The sequence below is a fragment of the Rhipicephalus sanguineus genome, chromosome 11, assembly GCF_013339695.2.
Source record: "Rhipicephalus sanguineus isolate Rsan-2018 chromosome 11, BIME_Rsan_1.4, whole genome shotgun sequence".
Classification (NCBI taxonomy): Eukaryota; Metazoa; Arthropoda; class Arachnida; order Ixodida; family Ixodidae; genus Rhipicephalus; species Rhipicephalus sanguineus.
The window spans coordinates 100,755,053-100,782,998 of record NC_051186.1 but is presented as its reverse complement, the minus strand read 5'-3'; the positions used below and the strand labels follow the sequence as shown (position 1 = coordinate 100,782,998).

At 46.1% G+C, this 27,946-nt stretch overlaps 1 protein-coding gene across 1 annotated transcript; it reads right to left on the bottom strand.

Moving 5' to 3' along the window:
- Nucleotides 1–47: 47 nt before the first annotated feature.
- On the bottom strand, nt 48–25,945 carry LOC119375289 (uncharacterized). The gene is made up of 5 exons (XM_037645469.2): nt 25,798–25,945; nt 9,455–9,593; nt 7,167–7,312; nt 5,576–5,705; nt 48–485 (listed from the first exon to the last, which is right to left on the bottom strand). The coding sequence occupies exons 1-5, from the start codon at nt 25,943–25,945 to the stop codon at nt 230–232; spliced, it is 819 nt and encodes a 272-aa protein (XP_037501397.1). The 3' UTR covers nt 48–229.
- Between the last annotated feature and the right edge of the window lie 2,001 nt (nt 25,946–27,946).

The window sequence follows — 27,946 nt, the reverse complement described above, 5'->3', positions numbered from 1 at the left end:
TTTTGTTAGCTCTCAATAATGACAAGCAGTCGCCAACAACTCGGCCAGAATCACTTTATTCTGCAGCGGATAGTGAGTTCGTCAGTTGTGTGAATGTATCACGTCCGCCGTCAGTTCTACCATGCTCTTAATTCTTTGGACAAAAACGCATACCAACATGGCCCATCTTTACTCGAGTGGTTTGCGAGTGCCTATAAAATGATGTATCTGTACAATAGAGGAACGCGCCTTAGCCGCTCAACTTGCTGGAGATGACTACCAATGGCTCGATGAATCCCTTGCTGCGAGCCTTGGCATCATCCTTGGTGGACAATGCGGGCAGAGTCTGGCATGCCTCCGAGCCCTTCGTGTACTTGCTGCAGGGGAAGCTGAGCACCTCACCGAAAACGTGATCGAGGATGTCGTGCAAGAACTTTTTCGCCGCTGGATGCTTGCACGCTTTGTTCAGAGCGCCTTCTTCACACTCGATGAACTCGTGGTAATAGCTGTTGAAAAATTAAAGAAATAGCGTTTGTTTAAATACGGAAATGTGAGGTACACTGTAGATTGACAATCAAGACGTAAAAATTGATTCATGCTGTCTTTAACACGAAAGGTATCGCTTATCACCTTACCTTTCCTGCTCGCGCATACAATGCCAACGCACGCTTGCCCGCTGACAAGGCGAAAGTTGCAATGCAGCCGTTGTGTAGCCTTAAGCTATAATGAGATTGGTGCACAATTCTTCACATAAAATGTCATCGTAGCTTTGTGATACGAAAATGGACGGACGGCAATTATCTCAGCGGAATTCATAGTCACACAAACTCTAAGGGAAGGTTGGGGCGAAGATGTGCAAACCACAGAGGCAACGAAATGTTGCAACTCATCATTTACGCATGTCGAATAATTTTCATAAAGGACTAAAATAGTGGGATGAGTCGATAACAATACTCGCAATAAAAATAAAAAAGAACCCGTTGTACATATCACAAGCGCCCGAACATTGCTTCATGCTTATTTATAATTTTAAATGCGAAGGATTTCTTAGCAAACCTCAAGCAATACGGCCGTCTCTATCTATCTATCTATCTATCTATCTATCTATCTATCTATCTATCTATCTATCTATCTATCTATCTATCTATCTATCTATCTATCTATCTATCTATCTATCTATCTATCTATCTATCTATCTATCTATCTAGCGACCTACGCCTGGGCGCTCTCTTGATGGTCTCCATAATTTGCAATATACCAAAATTGGCACAGCGGGGGATCAGTGTATGACGAATACGATTCCCTGGTCATGACATGAACAACGCCAAATGACTGTCGCGTACGTCATTAAACCCTTTCTATTACTCAAATGTGGCGCATACCCGCATGTCACAGTTCATGTTATGCGGGTATGTGCCACCGGTGATTCACGTCTCAATCAACACAATAACCGCGAACATACACATTGAGACGCAGGGCAAGTAAGGGAGCTGAAGGCAGAACTCTCCTGGTAGACGCTGCACTACCATCCACTCGTACACGTGGTCCGCCAAAATGACGCAGTGTTCTCTCCATTTCTTCTGAGGTTGGGCGATGGCCTCATGGTGATTGAGTATGACGTCAGATTGGTTGAGAGCCCCCCTTGTGACCCGCGAAGAAGACGCCGCTAAGTGCCCTGACGGCATACAGCTATACTACAGCAACGCAGCTATACTATAACGCACGTTCCATCGACGATGCGGACAACGTGTTATGTCATCCCGCTTGCGATAGCACAACTGGCCATAAGAACGAGCACGTACACAGGACCAAGGTGGCCAAGATGAACGTAAGCGACATGGGTGGCCTGCCGGCCTCAATTTACCTGAGCATGGGCAAGCCGTACGTGATCACGGCCAACATCGACGTAAATGACGGCCTCATTAATAGAAACATGGACACCTTGTGGTACATCGAGCGTGACGAACACGGCAACTTCGTGTGATGGTGGCTTGAATTCCAACGTCTGCGGTAGGCATTGTCGCCCCAGCCAGGACGAAGGACATCGCTACCGCACACTCCTCATTAGAATTGAAATGGGTGACCGTGCTAATGCAAGCACCACAACCACGATATACGCCAGAACAATATCTCATTTACGAGGACACAGTTTCTCCTTGTGCAAGCAACCGCCATAACTATACATAAGTAAAAAAGGATCGCATGCGCTCAGGTAGTCTACGGTTACGATAAGCGCCAACCACTGACGTCGGTCTGCGTAGCACTTTCCAGGGCTACCAGCCTCGACGGCCTATACCTCACCAACGCAAAAGGTGACATCAGGTTCCGACATGTATCGGGTCTATATCGACGGAGAGTCTGTCGACGACATGACCCGGCTAGCAAACGTGCCTCTAGACATTGCCTTTGACCTGGCTACCACCTTCATTCGATGCCACAACCACAAAAATCACCTCAAGCTCACCCCTCTCAACGTACAATCTGTGCACGCGCACGCGCGCGACCTTGACAATGACACTCTGCTCCCAGAAACTGGCTTTTTAGCACTTTCTCAAACCTGGAGCGACGAGCCCACTGTGGCGCTCACAGCAAGCGATGCGTAAGCGTGGCGCAAGTTCAACCTAGGCCGCTTCCCACTTCGCCGGCGGCCAGACTCAGAACACATTTAGACACGCAGCGGAATCGGCGAGGTCTGCGCTGCGCACAAAAATTACGATAACGAAGACATTCTGCTCGCCACCATCTAGCTGAGAACTCTCAAGAACCCCTTCTACACATGTACACGGGTTTGTGAAACGTGCGTGCGTTCTCCATCTCAACGGACAAGTCTAAGCACTACATATCAGCTCACCGCGTCTGATGCTGCTAATACCCATGTTGCTGTTGGCATCGTTACGCAACTGTAAACAACTGGTTATATAACAAATGTGCGACTCTTCAACATACGTGAGTGTGTATAGACCTTTTCGCTGTTTGTAAACACAGCTCCTGGACGGCTTCCGGTTTTGTGCGCCGGCGTAGCCTAGTAGCATTGGCGGGGATAAAAAGCCTTCGCGAGTAGCCCGCACATTTTCAACACTTTTCGCCCTGTATCTGGCCAAATATTTTAAATAAATATTCTTCTGAGCTGCACACACAGCAGTACAAGAGTTAGGCCTTCACTTTAAGCGCCTTCCTTTTACCTGAAAGCGAAGAAAGAGTCTTTCCTTATTTTGGCACAACATAAAAAACACGCTTTCTGCTTCGGCGTTATAGATCTGATAATTGAAGTGACCGGAAGTTTCTTGGGGTGCAACACGTGCTGCTGCTATCGTAATCTCCAAACCGACCGAAAAGGCGAATACCATTTTCCCATATCTTTAGCGTCATTTCGTAACGTTTCGCTCAATGTAAAAAAATAAGCCACAGTCACCTTGCCGCCGCATGCATCACATAACATTGATTTCCACGGTGCATGGGATCTGCCGAATTTTTTGTAGGAAATGCCTGATGGCTACCTATGTAATTCCCTGGGCGTAGTAAAGGGCGTTTGCGAGGTGTATTCGCTAGATTGCACCACCATGGTAACCTAGGCTCAAGGTTGTGTCGGATTGCGAATCTTCTCAATCGCAGCGCTTCGTCGTCCGCTTTTTCAGTTGGCACGTACTTACTTTAGGTTACACGGTTTCCTTCACTGCGATGATTATTTCATGTTACGCCTTACTATGCATTTGTGTAGTGTTACGCTGTCTTTTTTTGTTTCAAACTGACGGTTGCCGCCTTATTTCTACCGACAGCTCTCGCTCGTCTGGGGTGTGCAGAACCTTGTACAGTATGGGAGTTAAGATGAGCGTCCCTTCCTCTGGGGCCTAGCTAGTCGAAGATATAATGAACACTGGTGATACCGCATATCATAAGAGTCTTCATGATGGTTAGCGCAAACGCGACACAGACGAAAGTGTCGCGTTTGCGCTAACCATCATGAGCATTTTCCAACTCGCCCAATTCGCTACCCTCCTACATAAGAGTCTTATTGATCGATATTTCGGGAGCAAGGATATATATTTTGTGCATTCACCTGCTTTCAGCGTTTCACGTAGTGGTGTTTTTGATCGTACGAAATTCGTGACTTCTCATTTTGTTTTTATCTCTTAGTTACTGACAATTGAATGAAAGCAAGTAACTGTCACGTGTGCTTGAGCAACACACGACAGAAAGCACAAAATATCACGAAAATACCAAATGAACACAAAACATTAGCACATTATCTAAGACCAACGAAAGACCGCGTTTGGTCCAACGTAAAAGTAACGTGTACATGTAAGCATAGCGCAAAAGGAACACAACACCGAGAAGAACAAAGGACAGATGTAGCACTTCTCTATGCGCTTCTTTTTTATTTCAATAGTTTGTCTTTAGACATAGTAAAATGCGGTGTCACAGGCAATTTTCTGCCTTGTCTTGACGTGCTCTTGCGCTGCGATTACAATGAGTGCCAGTCAAGTCGCCCAATTTTGCACTCTATTGCAGTTCATTTAACAATCTCCTTCAGTCATTACCACACCGGCCAGAGGCAGCCCTGATATTTTTTAGGGGGCTCACGTGCTTTCTGCATCGTGTCGAAATGTCTATACTCCATTTCACACATTAGGTGCAACGCTACGGAAGCTCTGCCAGAAGTTCGGCCAGCGAAATGTATAACTCGGCGCGTCTCGTGGTCGGTTTTCATCATTGTGAACACTCGCGCTAGCCGAGCACGAGCCTGTGCGTGACGCGTCGCGACGTGCTGCATATGAAATATACACACAAAAAAAAAACTAAACCAAATAGTCGCTAAGCGATCCAGTTGCGTAATAACACACTTATAAGAGCTTGTTTATTTTTAAGACACAGAACTTCTTCAATTGATATTCACCTTCAAAACGAAAAGAAAAATTCTATTCGGGGTGGTAAGCACATTGAAGTATTTCATAACGCGAATGAATCTGCTGCAAGTAGTCTGGCTAGCGTCCACAGCGTTGCACATGCTGTGTGGAACGGAGTGTAGCTCTTGCGATTTGAGACCCTACATTCTCTGCGTGTGTTAGCGAACAGAGATTCCCAAACAGCCATACATTATCGGCATAGTGCGCGACTGTTCAAAATCATGCAGTAGCCGTGGTAAATTTTAACACAGTACGTGATCCCCCGTGTCAGCTGCACGTACACGACTACACGGACACGGCTGCGGGCACCAAAAACACAGGGTGTACAGCTGGCTAGCTTAGGTTGGCCGATTAAATTTTGAATACTAGCGAGCATATCAAAGTTTGTAGCGCTGAATCGTGGCGCCTAATGGCAGTGGCCATGCGGTCGGACGTCTTAATGTATGGAACCTATAGGTAGTTTTTCCTCTATAGTCTCCGCTGACTCTAAGGCAGAGTTTACTTGCCATGTACGTCTCTGTATTAAAGTTCATTTTTCCGTTCACTGCAAGTATTCCTTACGGCTGCTTACTGGTGCCACCCTTCCATTATGGAGAGTTTTAGTGCGCGTTCGTTCCTTCTTCTCTGTTTCCGTCAGCAATTTGTCATCTTAAGGCACAAATGTCATCTAACCACGTGTGAACGCCACTCACCAACAGGAATATGGTATCTTCTGACCATCCGCGGCCTTTGATGCGCGGTACGTGGCCACGAACATGTCTTTCGTGCACTTCTGCAAATCGGGCCCAGCCTTGTTGATGCACTTGATGCTGTCGAAGTACTCTGCGGTGGATGTGCAGTTACGATGCAAAGTTAGCAGAGACCGGGCCAAAGAAAGTTCTGGCTCGCATGGCTAAATGAGCCCCATATGTTGCCCCGACAATCTAAGTCGACTCCCCCACCCTCCCCTCCTCCACGTCTGGCGCGTGTTGGTATATATTGTCAGGTGGCGTATATCCACAGGCAGGTCAATTGCAAAGTCACCAGTTCACTGAGGTTGTCAGGCCGATGAATAAACTGTATTCGCCTACTTAATATGACGTCGGTGAAACCTAACCAGCATACGTCATAAGGGGACTCTCCACCCCATATTACCTCTCAGCTAATTCACGTCACTAGCTGCCGCAGTAACACTTTCTTTGTCCTACACACGTCCTAAGACTAGAACCACCGACCCTCAGGCATCGTTTGAGGGCCGGCTCTCAGACGTCACAGCGTGACTTCTTTTGTGTCACCTTACAGAATCATTTATTTTATTACGCGTTGAGCGTATAGTGTGCAATGTTTTATTTATCTGTTTTTACATTTTTTACTCAATATTTCTTATCGTACCTGCGTTTGAATTCAGTTGTATCAGCCTAACACTATACCGTCTTACGTATTGTAGCTGTTATTAATTCGGTGTTAATTTTGTTCGTTCTATTTTGTTATTTTATGTACCCCACAACCCTTTGTAAAGCTTCGTGCAATTAAAGTTGAAATAAATGAAATGAAACACACTGCAGCCCCTCTCAGTGCCTGGTTATCGGTATTAGGCAATGCCTTTTACCATGCCGACACAAAACTTGACATCTCTCGGATGATCTTAATGTACGCAAGGCGACCTTCACTGGTCTCATGAGCGTTTGTCAAAACTAAAGCCCTCTGACAACTTGATAAATGGCCATTCAACGTACCTAACACGTTGATGTGATTCAACATCTCTCGTTCTGGATTTCCAATTTATCTAGTGTTCCGTACCTGGCATTCCCTGAGCGCAAGCCACCAACATTTCACAGACATCTCACGTTAGAATGCCCTTGGAAAGCGACACTGCCTTCAACTGTCGCCTTTAGAGGCCATGCTCATAGAAACTTGCTGTTCGTGTCGCTATTACAAGACGGTCTTTATTCAAAACTTCATCACTCGCCTGAATCGGTTCGAGAGGGGATCACAGACTATGCATTTCATCTGGCAGCTTTCGGGATTTGAAAGATTAAATTATGAATTTGCTAAGTCTGCGCTAACTTGTGCACATTACCCCGTGGCTAGTGGCCATCATGCCGGAGAGCAGAATGACAACACTGTGATGACAGTCACTTACATGGGTGTAAATTGTAAACTTTGACCCCGCTGGAGGAAGCACCCCATGTACAGCGGCACGTAATAATGCCGATTAGGTTGCGAAACTCAATCATCTAAACGTAACGACCATGTAAATTAAGCTGCGCGAGCCACCCACATTCTATACCTATGCATACTAACCTTTATGCTTCGGGCTGGTGGTGTTGCAGAACATTGAGTACTCGTTGGTGACGGCCTTAAGCATCAGCCCGATGATGCCCTTGGGCAAACCGTCCAAGCACTTGCCAGTGAAATCTTCAGCACATTTGATTTGTCGCTTAGCCAATCTGAAACGACAGTGGAGACCTTTCGGAGCACAACACGCAGGACATCGAACATGTTTTAAGACATACTTCATAACGCTCAGCGTCTGGTGCAAGCGGCTGCAGAATAGTGCCAAAGTGTAAACTGGCCAATTTGTATCTGGCCAGAATTTGCCAACGGCGCCTCGCAAGCATTACGCAAACCAGGTACACGTGAGTCGCACTCCTGGTGTTAGGATATGCACGCTGCACAGCTAATTCGCAAGTATTAGTGCCTTAAGGTTTAAATGAAGCGTGCGAGTCTTAACCAGCAACCTATGGTGATCCAGCCCAAACCATCCTCTGGATCTTGAACAGAGTACCAGGATACACAGTTAAAAGCATTATAAATACACCCACGCCGTCCTGGAGGCAGGTGAAAATTATACTGCGCAAGACACATTCTCACTGTAGAATTCGGCGTCTAGAGCGTCATGCAATCTAACGCTGTGGTGGTGAGATCCTCCAGATTAGCCCCAGTTCCAGACAGATTTTCGCAACTGGCTTGCCCCACCGCGGACAAGTGATCTCGGCTGCAGCACAGGGACGCGCAGGTCCAAAAAAATCAAAAACGAAAACAAATCACCGCTAAAGCGGTGATTTGTTTTCTACGCGTGGTTAAACGGCCAAGCTGAAAGGTGCGGCCCCGGTGTATACGACGAGGTGGGATCTATCGAAGCGTCTTCTGCTGTAGCTTTTCAATTCTCTCTCATTGTATTTAAGAGATGCGTGCTTGAAACATTGCATTTTCTGACGGTGGTATAAGTGATATTACGAACACCTAAAGGATTTCATGTGTAGCGATTCATGGTGCGACATGTACCATCCCTAGCTGTGTGTGCTCACAAGATCAGAAAAGAAACATAGAGCAAGCGTGGATACTCTCCGAGGTAGCGTATGCTTCTTCGTCATAGTTTCCACGCACTCACGCACTCACGGACCGCCACAATTGTCACCTTCCAGCTATATAACTCTTCGCATTAACAGAAACGCGAAGACCAGGTAAATGGACATTAATGCTCAGTTTCTGGCCGCTCCACCATCTGATATATTTCAAGCTAGTTTGTGAGTTAGCTGTTACACGGCAAATCGCGTTAGCAACAATTCATCGTGTAGCAGCGGCGCGATCGGCAAGCGCAGTGAACGGCGCAGAATTTCGGCGACGCGAGAATTCCGCTCACTGTAGACACCGTATTCCCCAGGGTCAACGTGGCTTATGCAGGCTGTGTTATGGTTCCAGTGTCACACGTCTCGGTATGCTGGCATTACGCTGTGAGGTTCCGGGCCCTCTCCTCGTTCTATGGATTTCCAATCTAGCGTTCAGAGGTCTTGCCCATTTCCACAACCACTGCCTCCACCCCATCCTCTACAAGTTCTTCATCTGTTATGATTCGTGCACTCGTACAGAGATTACGCTTTTTAGATGCGAAGCATCTCTTGCTCGGGGGTATGTGCTGCGGCCTTGGCGTCCGCACTGACACTACGCATGCGCAACTCTCCACCTTCCCTCTCTCCAAAAGCCGCGCGTTACTCTCTCCACTTCCCTCCCAGCACCTGCTTGCGCTTCTGCGTTCTCGCTTCTGCTCTCGCGGCGCATGCGCTACTCTCCTCCTCTAGTCTCCTCTCCTTCAAGTGTGAATATAAAGCGGGTAGAGCGCTGCACGCCTTCAGCCCAAAGCTTGCTTCGGTTGACTCCTATGAAATGCGGGCTCGACATGCCGAAATTCTCTCCTGCGCAAACCCGCGATGAGCGCCAGCGCATGCGCGTCCCCTCCCTCTTCGCGTTCCACGACGCGAGGTCGGTAGCGTGCCCAACGAAGGCCAACGGAACGCGATCGCGCGAGTGCTCCGGCTTCGCATCGCCTCGTGGTCTCTTTTAGCGGGAGATGGTGTAATTTTTTTAGACGAAATGAAAGGCTGAAAAGTACCTCATCAGCTTAAACACAATCCAACGAATGCATTAAGCGTTAAAACCGCATGCTTTGTTTATGTTGTCTACTCAGGATCCCGATCACTCTAAATTAACTGATACGCCACGTAATATTTGCTAGTTAATTGTTGTGTCATAGTCGGAGAGAGATTTCGAGCTGTCTAACAGTTCATTCCGTCACTGAACCTTGTACTTACGTGCACAGCGAGGCGAGGCCCTTGGCGTTTTCGGCTAGGGTTGGCTTAGTGAAGTAGGGGACAAAGTCGTATCCGCACTTCTCCACTTCATTAAACGTGCAACCGGGAAGGTCCTTGAGCACATCGGCGCTCGACACGCCTGTAGGAGAATTTCCGAGACGAAAGCGTATGTTAGCAAGTAAGAACAAATGCTCTTCACCACTGTGGCTTGAACAGATGTGCTTGCAGATTCTTATGTTGTATATGTGTTTGTATTGAAAACATTTCCTTTATTTCGACAATACAATTATTTATTTATTTATTTATTTATTATTTATTTAAGATTACTCCCAATCTCTTCAGACGTTATAGGAGGGAAAGCACCAGAACAGCATTATTTGTTTACGCAAAATCGCACATGGAATATATTTTGGCAATAAGTTCCCACGTCGTTGTTTTCCATGATGCCTTCTGTTTGATAATAACCATGCTTTTGTAAGCCTAAAGTTGGCAACATAATACGATACAATGAAGGCGTGACTTCAGGCGACGAAAAGCATGAAACATTTAAAAAATAGTGTCGGCCCGGCTACGTGTCATACGCTGGCTTCATAGGAATGACAAATAGAAAGATGCGAAAGATAGAGAAACAATTGTGTCGTTAATTCGCGCACACGTTGAGAACTGCATCACTCATTCCAAGGCATTTGCACACGCCGGTCATCCTCAAAAAGTAAGTGTGAAAGCACATTCACTGCTTTGTGGGTAGTGTAGACAGTCGATGGGCACGATGTTCCAGTAGCACCTGCACTGAAAGCGGCCGAGCGTTTACTCGTCACGGCGCGTTGAAAAGTGTATTTTCTTTTAACACGAAAGTGTTTTATGTCGGGGTCCACCAAGTACTTCCGTTACGGTTATGACATTAAGAAATGGACGCCAACGGGCGAGAAAGAAAAAAAAACAAAAAAAAGATCCGTCGCTGGGAATGGAACCCACCACGTCGCGGGCGCGACGGTAAGCGCCCGACGCTAAACCAACTAAGCTACCTTGGCAGGGGTTGGACACTTCACGAACGCGCCTTATATCTTTCACACATTCTCTCTCGCACGGTGCTCTCTGTTGGCGGTGTAGGTAGGCGGGGCAGTGCCGCCGTCTGTGAGAGGTGAAAAGAATTAATGCGTCACGATCGACATTTACTAGCGCTTACTCCGTATTGCGATCCCGCAGGTCATGGTTAAAGCGTCTCGACACCAGCGAGGGACACTGGCCGCGCTGGCGTCGCCGAGGCACCCTAGATGCAGCTACGTTCTTTGCCTTTCGCTTCGTGTTAGCGTGCGTCGGCTCATCGGAGTAGTACAGCTTCCACGTGCACCAACGGGATTTTTCCGCCGCCGACTACTTCGTTTGCGAGTACCGACTAACAAAACTGCTGCAATATGCGTTGCAGAAAGGACATGATTTCGACTGGCGAATCTCGTGCCTAGGTGGATTTCCAATAGTTAGCATGCACTAGCGGGTAGAGCGCTAGTGCATGCTAACTACAGAGGCCAGCGGGACGCACGCGTTTGCGGCTCAAGCTACGAACCTCTACGAACTAGCCGTCAATATGGGTGCATCCACGCTAAACGGTGCTATAGCTGTCAAACACGAACAACCATTGTACAAGCTCTCATATATCACTACGCAATAAGCACTGCTTCCGTGTAGACACGTTTCACTTTCTTGTGATACCAATTCCTATGACGGTGGGATCAGCCATGCTTTTTAACCAGCTTGAGGACAGTGGCAGAGTAAATGTTTGATGTTTCCTTCGGAGCCGCAGGCATTGCAATCAGCACTGTCTGCTATTTCAATGAGTGCAGTGTGTGCCATAGCGAAAGCAATTGCAAACCAAACAAGACAGAGATGCGATGCTTCATGTAGACAAAATCCGGATGAAAGTCGAAGTGGCAGCGAAGTATTCTATTAGTGTTGTCTAGTATGCCTTCTATTCACGATGCTTCACTTCTTTACTCGCATAACCCGATTTACTTGCACAGTATCAACACTACATGGTTGGCGAACTGTCGGCCCATTGTTGTCTGACCATCGACTGGCTAATATCGCCTTGGTGCTGTCCTCTGCTTCGTAATGCTATCGATTGGCGGCTAATAGGGTGGGCTGACTTTCAGGAATGGTGGGTAGCGTGTGTAGCGCTACACAATGTTGGGTAACTGTCGGTTTATGATGGCTTGTATTGGCTTACTGCATACTAATGTCGGCCTTAGGAGCTACCCTTGGCTAAGTGCTAGATAGTGTTCGCTAGCGCTTGCAGACGTTGCCTATTGATTGCCAACTATTTCGTAGGTGTCAGCTGGTGTTCCCTAGTGCATGCTAACTATGTCTCGTGTTAGCTAACTGTCGGCTTGGATTGGCTTACTATTCACTAGCACTGGATAACGTTGGCTAACTATCAGGTAATGCTGGCTACTACTGGATAATCTTCGTAAACTGCGTGCGGGTGCTGTCTAGAGGTGGCTGCATTCGTGCAGTGTTATCTATCCACTCTTATGACAATGCCACAAATTTAACATATGTACTACTATTGATTGCACCACTCATAATCTGGCCTTGGTCAACCGCGCAGGATGCAGCAACCAACGCTGTTAATATAACGTCAGCGCGCCGTCAGCATGCGTCTGTCCCTGATGCGAGCGACTGCTGCGCTTGAACGCGAGGGCCGACGTTACGTCAGGCTATTAACTTCCCTTTAGTTGTTAAGGTATGGTCAACGTAACTAGGAAGCCCGTGTCACGGTATAAATAACCCCGTATCGGGAGCGATCATAAAAAAAATCACAGCATATCCACGGAGTGAATGATGATGAGTGGGCGAAGCTGCGGAGGTTCATCGGTAAACCGTGAATCTTCCGTGAATTCTGCCCAGTACATCATCACCGACGTGAGATCGGGCGCGTTTATACTAAAGGTTCGATGAGTTATGACGACTTGCAGCTCACTTTATTTTACATGTACGCTGTGAATTTTCATTGTTTAGAAAACCATTGCTTTAGAAAACATGTGGCGTCTTTCGTTAAGCAGCTGGCGTCTTTTCGTTTTGCTTTAGAAACATCTGGCGTTCTTTCGTTTTGCTTTTATAAAACATCTGGCGTCTTTCGTTGGTTTATTTCATCAATGAACGGCGTTTTGAACAAAATTTTTATTGTTTAATCACGCACAGGAGAAATCTCACCAGGCACTATCTTGGAGGTAAACAATGGCTGCTAATGGGAATGAGAGACAGAAGAAGTCGGCTTTTAGCTAACACTTACACTTCTACTTCTACTAACGTTTAATACTGGAACATGCCAATGGCTGCTAATGGGGAATGAGAGACAGACGAATTCGGCTTTTAGTTAAAGCGCACGCTGCGAATTTTTTATTGTTCAACAACGCACAAGAAAAATCTCCCACCAGCACCACCTTGGAGGTCAAAGCGTAAGACTGGTTACGCACTACGACTACTACTACGACTACGAGGGACGAACGGGTGCCGCCTTAAGGAGCTTCGCCCCTAAAATATTGAACCCGGGGTCGCAACTGCTTTATACTAGTTTGGCTAGGCAAATTTTATTTAGAAGTTTGACATATTCTTACAAAACTCGGAAGCCACCACTTCGAAATCAACTGATTGCACCACTTTCGCGAAGAATCGTCTGAAAATATAAAAACAGCTTCTACAGCATGTTTTTAATCCCCGTTCATGGAGTACAGAAACCTGTCACCTCCCCTAAATGAGCAGGTAGTCATAGTTGACTCAATAGCGGCCGCCATAGAAGCTCCTAGTTCTTGGGGGCTATACTACAAAATACGAAAATGCTACCAAATTTTCATTTACAAGCATGTCAAGGAGCCAAAATTAAACTGCGAAATTCATCTGCACTGTTTGTCAAAAACCACGTTCAAGAACCGCCCATGTTGAAACCCCTCAATACAGCCCATATTCCCCATCTGGAAGCCTGATAACGTGAAATGAAAGTGATCTCTATATATATCTTATTATCTCAATATCTCATAAAAGGCCAGCAAAATCCTTCATTCGTCTCTAAAACGTATTGCTGGTTGTAAAAAAGCTTAGCGAGTTTCTCTAAATTTGTCTATGACTGCATCCCCGAGAAGCAACAAAACACCTTTAAATTCTTAGGGAAAGTCCCCGAGACAACAAACACGAGGTATTTCTTTAGTAGTGCTTCAAACCCACAGTCCCTGTAGATGTAAACACTCACCTTCAACAATGCAGGCCAGGCCGAAGCACAAAATCGCGAGTGAGCGGTTCATCTCGAACTGCACGCGTGCCGAGGAGCAATCGCTAGTGTAGAGATGGGTCCGGTTGTTGCCATTTATTGGATTGGCCAACCACCTTGAGCTCTACAAACACGCCGGCTGCAACCGACGCGAAAACACACGCACGCATACACGTGCGCATATACATAAAATCCCGCTCGCTGGCCGCTCCTTTCCAGGGCACAGTACGTGCGTCCCGACAAGACAGGCACTGCCGCAGAAAGAAGAAAAAGAATAGCAAAGTGGAGAGCGCAGGTGTAGCCCTAGGAGCCAACGCTGTCCTGTTGGAGAGCTGAAAGGGGGGAGCGGGTGTTAACAGATCTCACTTGCTACTGGCGTACCCCTCATTCCTAATTCACTGTTGTTTAGACACGTGTTTGCCTTGAGGACAGCATTCGGAGACGGCAATGACACCTTCGCACTACTGTGATAGAGCACGCGGTTTCATTGCTAAAAACTCCAGCCCCCCCCTCCCCCCCGCCCTCTAAGATCCTATCCGCACAGAAGAAGGCCATGCAAGCGCTACTGCGCTTCTTGCGATCTACCGGCCTTTTTGAACGATTGTAAGAAGAACTTCGTCCCTGTGTGTGTTTTTTTTTTATCTTGTGTGTGTACGTGCGTTTTTTTCTCCTCTTTTTTCCCCTCTCTCTCTCTAGACCCTCTTTCTTGCCCCTATTTCCCCTCCCCAGTGCTGGGTAGCAAACCAGATGCTAATATCTGGTTAACCTCCCGGCCTTCCTTTTTTCATCTCTCTCTCTCTCTCATCCGCCGCTTTAAAACTAACTACGAGTTTCGGCTGTTGCATGATCAATGACCATTTACTGTATGCATTCTTTATGTGCCCCTGGACGTGTACGTGTGGTTTCTGTTTTAGATTAGAAAAAAAGAATTAGCGCCATTACTTTCGTTCGTCTTTGAAGGAGTGAAGAACAAAATTCTCCTCGTCACCTTGGCGCGTCGTGTTGGAAGCCGGGAGTAGCTTAAATGGTGGTCACGTTCTGCGAGCCGGTTTAAATTTCTTACGAATGCACGCCGACTCACCCGCCAATGAATTCACCTAATACGTGTTTAAGTTCGCGGTGGTGCTGTTTATCCAGAATGGCTGCGCCGAGCTGTTTTGAAGGCCGGTACGTCCGCGGCCTAATCGATGCTGTCATCAAAGCATCGCGTTATCGCCAAGTTGTCCAGCGCTTTGCAGCCACGCAGGAAACTTCACGAACATGTCTGCTATTTTAAGAAGGAATTTTAACTTTGATTTTATTAACGCGATAGCGTTAACGAGCTCGCTTCGCAGAAATCCGGTGTCAGCGTCGTTGGTTGTGAGCGAAAGATCAGCGTTGTACGCGAGCGAAAAATAAAAAATACGATGCCAATAAAACAAATAAGAAAAATACTAGGTTCAAGTGAAAAGCGAGCGCATGCCTGCTGCGTGGCAAGCAGTGTTTTACCACAGAGCCACGCCATTGCTTGAAACTGCTTCGGAAAAAAACACTATATGAATGCCATGTAGTGGGGCGAGTTTCCTTAACGCATGTAATATTGCGTGGCAGAAGCGTAGAATCCCGCCAGGCGTCAAAACATTTGAACTGCGGGAGGAGTGAGTCTTTTTAAAGGCTCACACATATTTAAACACCATCATCAGCAAAAGCATCAACAACATGAGCAGCTGCTCAGGTTCGCTTGTTGCTTTACGGACGCGTAGTGGGCCCTTCGCTGTTTGGCACGAGGTCGAATTAGAGCGTAATGGGCGCTTCGCAACTGTACTGGCGGTACGCATTCTAGGATAGTTTGAAACGGTCAATGTTAGGAGCACAGACGTTCGTTTCATTGCGGGACGGTTGAGGCATGCACCGAGAACCGAAGCTAGGCTAGCAACTGAGAAGGCGATGCGCACGAGGCCCGATTACGCTATCGTGTTCTACTCTTGAAGGCGAAACTCAAACCTCCTCGAAGTTTTTACTTCGTGAAGACCACTCTAGGGGTACTATTGCATAAGGTGTAGGGTACAAAGAATATTAAATGACGAACACTTTGCTACAAGGCGTATTCTGAGATGATTCGTTCCATGAATATAGTGTTCTTGTTCTAGTCGCTGCATACCTTAAGGGCGCGCGTTCCGTTGCTGGAGTACCTGTCAGGCAGAGCATATCTGCCATTTGTCCTTCTTTCCCAGAGGCTGTCGTGTGAAAAATAAAGGGGTGGGGGGAAGCTCAATAGATGAAGCCATATTAGCTAAACACAGAAGCGATATTGTGCGCAAGTTCATTCCAGTGTTTCGCTGTTCGTAGAAAAAAAAAACGATACAAATGTTAAAGCGTGTGGGGACGGGATAGGTTTAAGAAGTGCCATATGTGGTGGAATATGCATGATGGTGAGTGAGTGAGTTAGTGAAACAACTTTATTCGGTCCACAATTGACTCGAGTAAACTCAATGTCACCTGGCTATAGGCCCACTCGGGAACCATCAGGTTAAAGCTGTAAAATTTACGGTGTAGGATGAAGTACGCTGTGGTAAAACTTGTGGAATAATAACAAGCTAACAATGAAGGAGGGATAGAAGCAGTTTTGCTTGCTTGGTTCTGCTTTGAAAGGACTTACGCTGACATGGTCTAAAAGAGTGGAGTTAATGAACCAGATGGCACAACACTGTCAGGCTTCAAGGACGCTTGTGAGGAAAGTCTCACGTGTGTGTACGTTTCCTTCTTTTGTCCGTGTCTTATGTGCGCTATCTCTTTCAAGTATGACGAACCAACAAGACCGCATTGCCACCATAGTAGAGTGTTCCAAATGGTTGTTGTAGAGTTGTTATGGGTCATAACAGTTTCGTGTACGCTAACAGTTTTACATGCCGTGGGGCGTATTGTATGTAACAGCGTTCAGAAATTTGGAATCCGTATTAGCTACCGCTGATATTTTCACGTAAGTCATGCGGCACCCTTGCTGTATACGGCGAAGAATCTCTCCCTTGGACGAAGTAAGGAGTCGGACCAAAATGCGCACCAGCGTAAGTGCTTCTGGCAGTTCGTTCAGTTTGCCCGCCCCGGCATCTCATGCGATGAGGTCCTCTCTGACCTAGGGCGCTTTCTGAGACGGCCTACCTGTGCTGCTCTGCCGACGGAAGCGGACTGAAAATCAATACTTCGACGTAGGAACAATACAAAGGAAGGGGATGAAGGGCTCCTACAGCATGGGCGAGCTATGATGCTACTGAACAAATTTCCATAAAAGCCAAATTCTAACTCTGCGAAAGTTCTTGCTGGCATCGTTTTCTTACACTAGACTCTAAGAAAAAAAAAAGAGTCATTTGACACTTTTTATGCGAGTCCTGACTTGCCACTTATATAACTGAGAAATGTTAACTCTCTTTTGGAGACATGCGCATCCCTTGACTCTCTGAAGAGAGCATAATGACCTCCAGAGGTAGTTCACGCCACACCTTAAAGAGAGGTACTCATGTGGAAAGTTAGGAATCGCAGGGAGGAGTGAACTGACTCTTTTCTTTTTATTTGTCTTAGAGTGGGCTCTCATGTACACAGCCCAGCACAGGAAGTCGAGACTACATACAACAAACGAATAACAACTTCAAGAAACTTACAAAAGTAACTGAACGATGAAGTAAAAGCCAGTCCAAGCGCAAATAAAGTTCAAAGTATTGAAAACTCGGGTTTGTTGGTGCAGCATTGATATCCACCAGCGCACAATCAGGACAAGATCAAGAAGGAAGAACGCACCACAGTGCTGAATTTACAACAGTATTATTCGAAGCACTTTTACGAGCGCAGCTCTTCAAGCTTTTAGTTGCGCGGGTAGTGCGAACACAAACTATTATCGCCATGAATCGGCACGCGCTCTTTTCGTCCTCTTCTTCTTCTCGGTCCTCTTCTTCATCTTCTACTTCGCTCTCAAAACACGTGGGCCGATTTCTCGGGCGCGGGATGGAATAACTCTGATGGGTGAGAGAACAAGTACAACAGATAGAGAGAAAGAAAGAGAAAGGGAGAAATTCTTGTCGAAAGAAAATTTTCTGCTAGGCGGGATTCGAGCCCGCATACCGACGATCTGAAGGCAAGCGTCCTAACCACTCGGCTATCCAGGCACGCTACAGAGCGCAGCAAAGCCTTGCATTGTCTAGTGTAGCAGGGTGGCGGGAAAAGGAAGTGAGGGCGAGGAGGAGGAAACGGAAGAGAGGAGTGAGTGAAGCGCAGCATAGAGAGAAAGAAAAAAAAAGAAATAGAAAGGAAGAAAGGTAAGAAAGAAAGAGAATCAAGGAAAGAATCGTACTATTGGAAGAAAGAGGCAAATAGAGAGAAACAAAGGGAAGAAGGACAGAAAGAGAAAGTCGGAGAGAAATAATAAAGAGAGAGAGAGAGAAAGAGATTGAAAGAAAAAAGAAGCAAGAAATAGAGAGAAAGAAGGTCAAGAACGAGAAGTATAGAATGAGCGAGAAAGACAAGGAAATGCATAGAGACAGAAAGAAAGAAATAGAAATAAACAGAGACGAAAAGACCGAAAAAACAGAGAGTTGAAAGAGAAAGAAACCGAGGAAGAAATAAAGCGAAAAATAAACAGAAACATAAAGAGAAAGGAAGAAGGCCGCCCAACTCCGCACGTCCTTCAGGCTTGGCACCCCTGGCGCGAATCTGCCTGAATTTTTTTTTTTTAACAACAAGTCTGTTTAACGAATCCTTCCTTGTGTGCGAGTCGATAGCAGAAAACTTTATCGTCATAACGGGTATGCGCCACTGTGCGGCTACCTGAGAACGAGTACAAAGAGAGAGAGAAAGAAAGGAAGAGAGAAACAAACAGAGAGATGGAAAGAAAGAGAAAAAGAAAGAGAAAAATTCTTGCCCGAATCAAAGTCTTTACTAGGCAGGATTCGAACCCGCGTGCTCTCGATCTTAAGGTGAGCGTCCGAACCAATCAGCTATCCAGGCACGCTAGCGGAGCCATAGCTCCATAGCCATAGCCTTGTATAGTATAGTGTACCAAGGGGAGGAATGGGAAGCGAGCTTGAGAAGGAGATGTGATGCTGAGGAGGAGGGAAATGAGGAGCGGAGAGGGTAAACGTAGCACGGAAAGAATGAGAAAGAGCGAAGTATAGAGAAAAATAGGTGGAAAGAAAAAGAGAGACAGAGAACATCAACGAAAGAGGGAGAAAGAAGTAGAGAGAGAGAGAGAAAAGCAGATAGAAAGAGGAAGCAAGCTCCACGTTGTCTAGCGACCATATACCGCACCACCTGGCCGAGCTGCGCATGCGCACTATGTAAGCCACGCCTACCGACGAAGACATCGCTCGCAACCTGCACTCTATAGTGCATAGCGTGGCTGCGTACTCCCGAGGAGGAAGCCGCGCGCATCGAATCTAGACGTGTCGGTCGACGGGGAGAACGAGCGCCGATGGGTCTATGCTTCGCTGTGCCAAGCTTTGCGCAAATTAGTGCCAACTGCCCGCTATTTTTTCTTACATATATGGGCAACCAACCGCATCAATCGTTGCGCATGTCAGAAGATTCACGCTTTTTCATCAGCTTCTAAACCTGAATCGTAGGAATTGCACTTCTTTCTTAGATGACAGGAGTGGCAGAGAGCTAACACACTGATCACCCATCCTATGTATGAGTTCCACTTCCATTGTCTCCCTCACGTTCTTAGATTACTTCTGTTTCGTCAGAGTGGTTGACAGCTGCGTCCGCGACAGTGCTGAGAAAGAAGGCCACCTTGGCCTTTCGTAACATTAAGGCGATAGCGTTATAGAGCTCGTTCCGCAGAAATTCCGATGTCGGTGTCGGCGGCGTTGGTTGTGAGCGAAAAATCATCATCTCATAAATAATAAAAAACATTAGGTTCGAGTGAGAATCGAACCCAGGCCGTCTACGTGGCAAGCAGGTGCTCTACCACAGAGCCACTCCCTTACTAGGAACCGAACTGAAATTAACATTAACGCTTCCCAAACATACGCGTCCTGTGTACAGGTGTCACAGTACGAGATGTAGTATCGCAGTAAAACAGGGTACAAGCGTATATTGCCCATCGGGCGTCACACCATATGAACATATTACTGCGCGTATTCCCTTACGAACACGTAGCGGGTGCATCGCAACTTCGAAAAAGTATCACGCGCGTAATTGCTGCTGGTTTAAAGCATGCCACCCGTTACAAAGGGCATACACATTAGCGCGCGCATTCTTTTACACACACGTAGTGGGTACACTGCTGTCATAAAAGGGCTGTTGGAGAGGGCGGAAACCTCTACCTTTGCTAGAGGTATGTGGAGAAGTATCTCGCGTGTGCGTGTGTGTGTGATACCGGGCGACTGAACATAATTACAAGTGAAACAGAGCACAATGAGGATGGGGCCGGATATCGCTATCGCGTTCAACTCTTAAAGGCGAAGCTTAAGCGTGCCCCCATTTTTTATTCTTTTCTTTGAATCTTTCATTGATAAATTTGTCAGTTCTTCATTCTTGTTCTCGTCGTCATATGGTAGAGGCCCGTGTACTTAGATTTAGGTGCACGTTAAAGAACACCAGATGGTCGAAATTTCCGGAGCCCTCCACTACGGCGTCTCTCATAATCATATCGTGGTTTTGGGACGTAAAACCCCAGATATTATTATTCTCGTCGTCATTGTGCGTTGGTGGGTTGCAACATTTCAATTTCTTAATTGAAATGCCGCTAAGCGGGCCAGCCAATAAACTGGACACGGTTTGAGAAAAGCGCGTAGTATCAAGCATGTAGTACGTGTTTTGCACTGCGGCACGTTACTACGCTCGAAGCAGAATGCTTAATAATAAGAATAAAGGGCACAGCGAAGGCTACGTCGTTAGTTTCAATGTCTTATTTTAATGCAATGGCGGGCGTTGCACAACGAGTACCAGAGAAATAAAATGAAAAGGCTTTATCTTGCTTGGCTAGAGTTTCACGCCATCACACCCACATAACGTCTCGTACGTTCGTGAAGGACCTTCTACTTGCTGCTTTTTTTTCATTAGGCTACTTTGATTTCTGTATGATAAACAAGTATTTCACGTTTAGCCTCATCATCTTAAAAATAAAAGGGGAATGCGTAAGAACGAGGGGGACGTTGAGGGCAAATATTCTCAGCACGAAACACTGTTCGAGTAGTTTATCTCAGAGGACACGTTCTTGCCTGATCAAAATACACTTGCGATACTTTAAAAGTAAAGAAATCCGCATCGAGGCATTCATACGAAGCAGGCACTTGGCGACTTCGCCGCTGTGCCGAGGAGAGAGACATCAATATTTTGGAGGACAACGCACCTGCGACTGTGTTATGATATTTCAGTTTTCTCTTATACTGAAGAGTAAGACACAGCGGTAATCACGGAGACAAGCTCAAAACGTAACGACACAGAAGAAGGAACTAACATATTTCCCCACGCTATCGCTGAACTATGCACGTGACCATAAATCACATTTACCAAGCCGATATGAAGCACTAATTTAAGTATTGGTATTTTTTTAAGCACCGTAACATATTTAACGCGTGTGTGACACGAGCAAAGAGTCCATATAGTACTCTTCCGTTTGTGGTTATCACGCGATTTTTAGTCGTTCGCAATTAGTCATTCAGGGCAACAGCTGCTAACACACGGGTAGGGGTCCTCTCGGCGATGTCTACTAATAATTCGCTTTGAGAAACTACGATTAGTTGCTGAAGGGCGCACAATATCCTCCCTGCTAACGCGAGCACTTGCCGTGGCGGCAGAGTCAAGCACACCTGTAACCCTACGCTATAGCACGAAAACGGTTGGCTCAGCTAGTTGGAATAGCGAAGTTTAATGCATTTACAACACGAAAAAAAGAAATTGAACAAAAACCTATGGAGACATATAAAGAGAAAATAACACTAAGAAGGATCGTCTTCAACAATTTTTACTGCACAGAAAGAACAGGTTTTAATAACAGAACAGATCATCGGCGGAAAAATGTCGAAGCGGGGAAGGTGCCGCATGCATTATGCCACGCATCAGAAGTACACTACGGACGAGTTCTTAAAAAGATTGCCTGTTTCTTTTTTGACAGTGCATTAGAGGTCCGGTTCACGCAATCCTCATTTTCTTTTCTAATGCAAAAAGCTTCGTGAACGAAGCCCACGTTCACTGAAGATAGAGTAAGGTAACGAACACCAACATGATCAGTAGTGCATGAGGTGAAGCTATTGCTTCCATCAATCTTCCCGTCTTGTATGTGGGCACAGGCTCAAGAACAGTGCTTATAGAACACCTCGAGTTCTCACATATCACAGTTCCTGACATACACCTCCACTCACAGGTTGTTTTTCCATCGTAATACTGTATAAGTGATCCGGAAACACATCTTGCATCTTGTAATTCAATGCAGGGCCTTAATGTTCGCCTCATGTTTTTAATCGTTACCGCCTATTAGTGAAGACAAATTTATGAAGTCCTTTTATCAATGTATATCGATATATATCGTTCAAAACACTTTGTATTGCACAATAAAAGCCAAATAAACGCTGGCTAAATCGCATAGAAAACGTTGTGATCCAAGAAACGTGTGCTTATTTCGAAATTCATTTGTGCTGTGTTTCAGGATAGCCGTATTGACAGCTGACGAAAACTGCGCGCGTTTAAATTGCGGCGTCAGAGGACTGCATTCGGCGCAACCATTTTGCAAACATATTTTTACGCTCACAAAGTTAGTTCCAAAGAAATAATAGCTGAAAAGGAAATTTTGGCGCAATTGCAGGTGACGTGAATCTCGAAAACAATAAAACATTGCCTAAAGTATTCTGAAATGTGTCAGCCAGAGCAAGCAAAAGCATATTGAAGACAGGCTTAGAAAAGAAACTCGGGAACAAAAGTTGTGTTCTCTACGCTTAAGACGATCGGCAGAACATGCAATTTATGTAGCTTTAAAAAATACGTGTCATGCCTATTCTCTATCCGGCTGCTTGAGCAGCATCTGTTTGGTTACTTTATCGTGACCACACTGATATTTTCGTTGTATCACTGCGTTCCTTGTTTGCATTTCAGTGATAGACAAAATGTGTGGGGACAGGTGCGCACATTAGGCAATGGCAATTGCCTAATCGCAATTGTAATACAGCCTTCAATCTATAATATGCCTTAATTTGTGAATACCAGTAGGTCATGCACGTTGTAAAAGCTCGCGTGTCAGCACAGATAAAATACACGAATGATTACGATACTGCCTAACGCGAATTCTGGGCGCCACTGCTTAGGTGCTTTGATTTTGTGATAAGTTGAGGCAAACAATTTGAGGGAGAAATGTATGTATGTGCAGTTGCATACCGGTCTTTATTTTCCACAACGCTATCTTTAAGAAACACTCCTCTGCCAGTCTTTGACTGTAATGAAAGAAGCTTTGTGGTTGGATAAGTGGGTGGAGATATGTTCGACTTGCAGCACTGATGCTTGGTTCTCAAAGACGAGGTCTCGCTTATTGTTCAGAAAGAACCAGCTGAGACTGTGTTGCACATAGATAGGTACACGGTTTACATTAAGAGGAGCGTGACTGGCGCGGACACTTCCGTGCTGCCCGTTTGCCATCAACCGCCGCAGACGGAGCATTGTGCGACTGCCTCGCTAACCGGGAGACCGCGGAAGGCAGCGCGTGGGCGCGTTCCACAACAGCCGCCGCAGATAGGCCTCCGCTCATAGAGCCATTTATTTCCATATATGGTATCATTGGACGCCATCGCCGCATGCCTTAGTTATGACGTCATCAATGACCACACAACGGCGTGCACTACTCTGGCGCCGCAGCTGGTCGCCGCGGAGCCTGCGTCTCGCCGCTGTCGGTCCCTCCTCCTCGCGCTCTCCTCGCTGTCGACATCTTTCATCGTCCGCTGCGCCCCGCGCTCGCTATCTTTCGTCCTCGTTCGCCTTGCCGGTTACGACGACACCGACGCCGCTCAACGCTGGAACGGGCGCCTAAGAGCTGCTCTCCGAAAGCTTTCCTTCCAGACATCCTCGTTGAACCGAGTTTTTTCTTTAATACCTTCTGAATGCGCACTAGTTAAATAGCGCATTTCTCAGCAATTCTAAAGAGGTGTCGAAGGTCTGCCATTGTTACTTCCCAGTCGTAGGTGGACGGACTCCCAGTGGTTTTGTGATTATACCGAACGTCGACCTGCTTGGTCTTCATCTCGCGGTGTCTTCTTTTTTAAGTGCGTAGCACTTTACGGGCCCGGCTTGTCGTTCATCTACCGTCTCATGTCGCGTGGTCACGCAGTGGTCAATACTGGCTTAAAACAAGGCTAACAATGCTCAAAACCAGTGCAAAACGAACTGCAGACAGACAGACAGACAGACAGACAGACAGACAGACAGACAGACAGACAGACAGACAGACAGACAGACAGACAGACAGACAGACAGACAAAGCTTCTTCTTCGAAGCCTAAAAATTGTCAGATGATTCAGTTCTCAGGCGGCGAACACCATGCAGGTTTATTAAAGAATCTGATGTAGCATTACCTGACGGACTAGCCGGGGAGAACCCGCTGGCTGCTCCCATGTTGCAATCGGGAGGCCATGCATCTCCGCTCTTTCACGGGACCTAAGATCCAACTAAGAAGATCTAAAATAATATAAAGTACAGAAATAACCAAGAAATAATCTCAATAATTTACCTAAAGTCGCGAAAAACGGCTCGCAAACATGCAGCTGATACCCGCGCCGCGCAAGAGAGGGCGCCACCGCATCTGCAAGGCGGTGGTAAGTGACAAGGTAATCGCTGAGTTCCCGTGCTACGCTCTTCCTCAGCTTTCACAGTAGAAGAGCTGCATTCAAGACCTACACAATAACGTCATTAGCGCAGGGTTTCTTTCTTTCGTTCTTTCTTTCTTTCTCTCATTCTTTCTTCCTTTCTTTCTTTCTCTCTTTCTTTCTTTCTTTTATTCAGCTATTTTCTTTCCATTTACACATCTTTACACACTTTACGCAGGCTGCTTGTGGCTGGGCGAGGTCCTTTCTCTCTGAAACTGTTCCGTTGTCTCCATTGCTTTTTCTGTCATTTGCGATTGCGCAGTAGCTTCGTCAGTAATAAATCTATGTTTTCTAAATGACTTCCTGACGTCACAGAAATAAATGATGAAGTGATGCTAACGCAAATACGAACTTTGGTACGTGAATCCTTGAAGAAAATTGTAGCAGACAGGTACACGGGACTGGAGCTAGTAGCGCCAATCCTGTGTACCTGTCTGTCCTTGTGTTGCTTTGCGCTCAAATTCGCTTCAAGAAGTCGTGAACCAACTGGCCGAAGAAAACGTTTTGCTAAGTCGTACATGAAGCTTTCGTACTGGAAAGTCGTAGTAAGACTTCTTTCCAGTACTTATATAAAACATGTACGACGACTGCGACCGCGTATTAGATCCTGGTCGAACTAATGGCTGAGGTGAAGTACCGGAGAGGAAAATTATGAGTCTTCTTCTCAGGCAATGTACGTGTTATGCAGCGATGCCGTGTCACTAGAATTAAAAGCGAAATGTGAAATTTCCGTATGACTAGAATGCCACTTAGACAACGTGCACTTTTGCGAATGAGTCCCAAAGATTGTAGTTCGTGTCCAAAGTTGCATAGGCTTTCATTCACTCAGTTGGGCTGCTTTATGTAAAGGTCGCTTACGTGCCCCTGCAATGGTAAGCAGCCACAGTCCACCGGAGAGGTGAATATATATATATATATATATATATATATATATGTATATATATATATATATATATATATATATATATATATATATATATATATATATATATATATGCGAGCCCCCCGCGCGGAAGATTTCTGGCTACGGCACTGCTTGGTCGTGAGTTCGTGAGTGGTGACGTTACGTTTACCATAAGGTGTCCTTAAGCGCTAGCGTAGTCGACCTGTCTACTAAGCCCCGGTGTGCGCACCCCTAATACATTTACACGCACACGGGGGGGGGGGGGGGGGTGATTCTTAAAGGAAATGAAAAGAAAAGAGAACCCCACAACGGAGGGATTAAATAAATGAGAGGAAAGAAGAGAAGGGGTGGTAATGCTCACGGACGGGGCGACGGTCGGCGAGAGGCACGAGGACACCACGGACGGGGCGAACCACGCTCGGTGAGCGGTGCTCCTCGGCATCGCGGACGAAACAACCGTTGTTCATGAAATCCTCCGAGCGAATCTGCACGAACACGTCCATCCACATCTTAACGTTTGGCCCAATAGTTGTCAATCCATTAGTAAACGCGGCCGCCCCATCCAACGTTTCCTATGGCATCCATAATGGCTTGTTGCAATACGTTATCGCATGCCGCTTTCCCACCTGAGGACGTGGCAGCAGATATTAAATAAGTCATCCAGGAACTGCGATTTGATCGCCGACATACGATATTCATTCCGGCTGATCTAGTTAATTTTAGCTGGACGCTCCATCATATACTGGGTGGTCATACAAAACTCCAGATAGTGCAAACTGTTGAAAGATGGTTACCGAAAATGACTACTAACCAACAGAAACAAAAAAAGAATGTGCGTTTTTCAACAGCTATTGACAAAACAGAGATCTACTTTCGCGTGTTAGAGACCGCAAGCTTTCGATATACTGCACTACCGCCGATACAAAAAGAAACAGTGATGTCGAGCCAAGCTTCTTCTTCGAAGCCTAAAAATTGTCAGATGATTCAGTTCTCAGGCGGCGAACACCATGCAGGTTTATTAAAGAATCTGATGTAGCATTACCTAAATATCTCAGAAGTTAAAGCAATTATAAATAAAACGAAAAAGGCTTGTGGCAAACTAAAATCACCGTAAAATATTTGTACTATCCTAAAGATATTTCATCGCAAATATTCATGTTTCTTTATAATCAATGATTCCTTAACGCTAGCGAACACGCACTACCGACTCCACAGAACGAAAAAGGACAACTCCCAGACAGTGTCGTTCTGTGTAGCCTGTAGTGTGAGTTCGCTAGTACATGGGTCCATTAAGCCGGTACCAACTAGCACAGCTAAATGTATTAATTTCATAATTACCCCTTATACATCTTAGAGTCACTGCAAAATCAGAGTACCGCAAAGGTAGGCTGCACGCGGGCAACATTGGGCGGCGGCGGCCATTTCCCTTCCAGACCGTCTGGCGCGTTGCTAGCGTGTGTTGAGAAGTCACCGGTCTTTTAGCCTCGGAGCCTTGTTACGCTTGGCGGAACTGCATTATGTGTGTGTGTTTCTTCAAGAGGATATTAGAATGATCTCGAGTCACCGACAGTTATGAATCGACTGCGCGGTAAGCGGTGCAACTACCGAAACGCGCGGCGAATGCTGCCATGTGCTCGCGAACGCTCCTCACGTCTTCATCGGTGTCTGTTCGTGTCACGCCCGGGCGTGTTCGTTAGGTCCGGATCTGTAAACATAGTTGCATCAGCGCAGTGACTTCGTGCGAGATGCTATTTACTTCGACATTTGGTGAATCTAGACTGTTTGCGCTAGCTTTGCAGTCGGTGTTCAGGTTCATTTCATAGCGCACTCGCGAACATTATCTAACAACATCGAGAACATTCAATACTGCGTCCTTCGACTGATCGCTGACGCATACCTTGCTTGCGCACCACGCTTGCTGTTCAACTGGGTGTTACGTGTAATAGAAATGGTGTATGTACGGTAATTGGAAGTTGTGCGCGACGTATTTGTGTCGGCTCGGAACGCAAGCAGCCGAACGCACGGGTAAATCGGCGTGCTGTATAGGTAAGGTGTATCTTATTTTGCCAATACGTTGTCATTTCCTAACAGATACGTAGAAAATAGGCCATCAAAAATGACTGGCATCACTAATTAAGTGTTTCATTTCCAATTTTTTCTCTTCCTAATATTCCCAATGTTGCAGTGCATTTGCAAATATTTTTCTGTGTTCCGACAAACAGCTTTTTTGTTGTTGATGTTGACGTCGCCAGCATGTAAACAGCTGGAGCTGGTGTTCGGTTTCTGCTCTGCTTTTAATTTCAACTTTATTTTTCATAATGCACTCTTATTAAAACTTACTCGACACAGTGCTTTATGTTCTTTTGATCAGAAACAGCATATCCCGGAAACTTTTAAAGCGCATGCTACTGCAACAGTAAGTATATAGACCTAGGGCTCGAATGAAATCAATTCCCTCAATGTGTAAAATCTGCCGTTTTTTTTTTTTTTTGCTGGGACCATTTTTCACC

Excerpts from the sequence above, each read along its gene's own strand:
- LOC119375289 (XM_037645469.2), bottom strand. The coding sequence starts at position 25,945 with ATGTGGATGGACGTGTTCGTGCAGATTCGCTCGGAGGATTTCATGAAC. Across the intron at positions 7,313-9,454 it reads GGCCTCGCCTCGCTGTGCAC|ATTGGCTAAGCGACAAATCA; the intron begins GTAAGTACAAGG and ends CTGTCGTTTCAG. Across the intron at positions 5,706-7,166 it reads CACCAGCCCGAAGCATAAAG|AGTACTTCGACAGCATCAAG; the intron begins GTTAGTATGCAT and ends CATCCACCGCAG.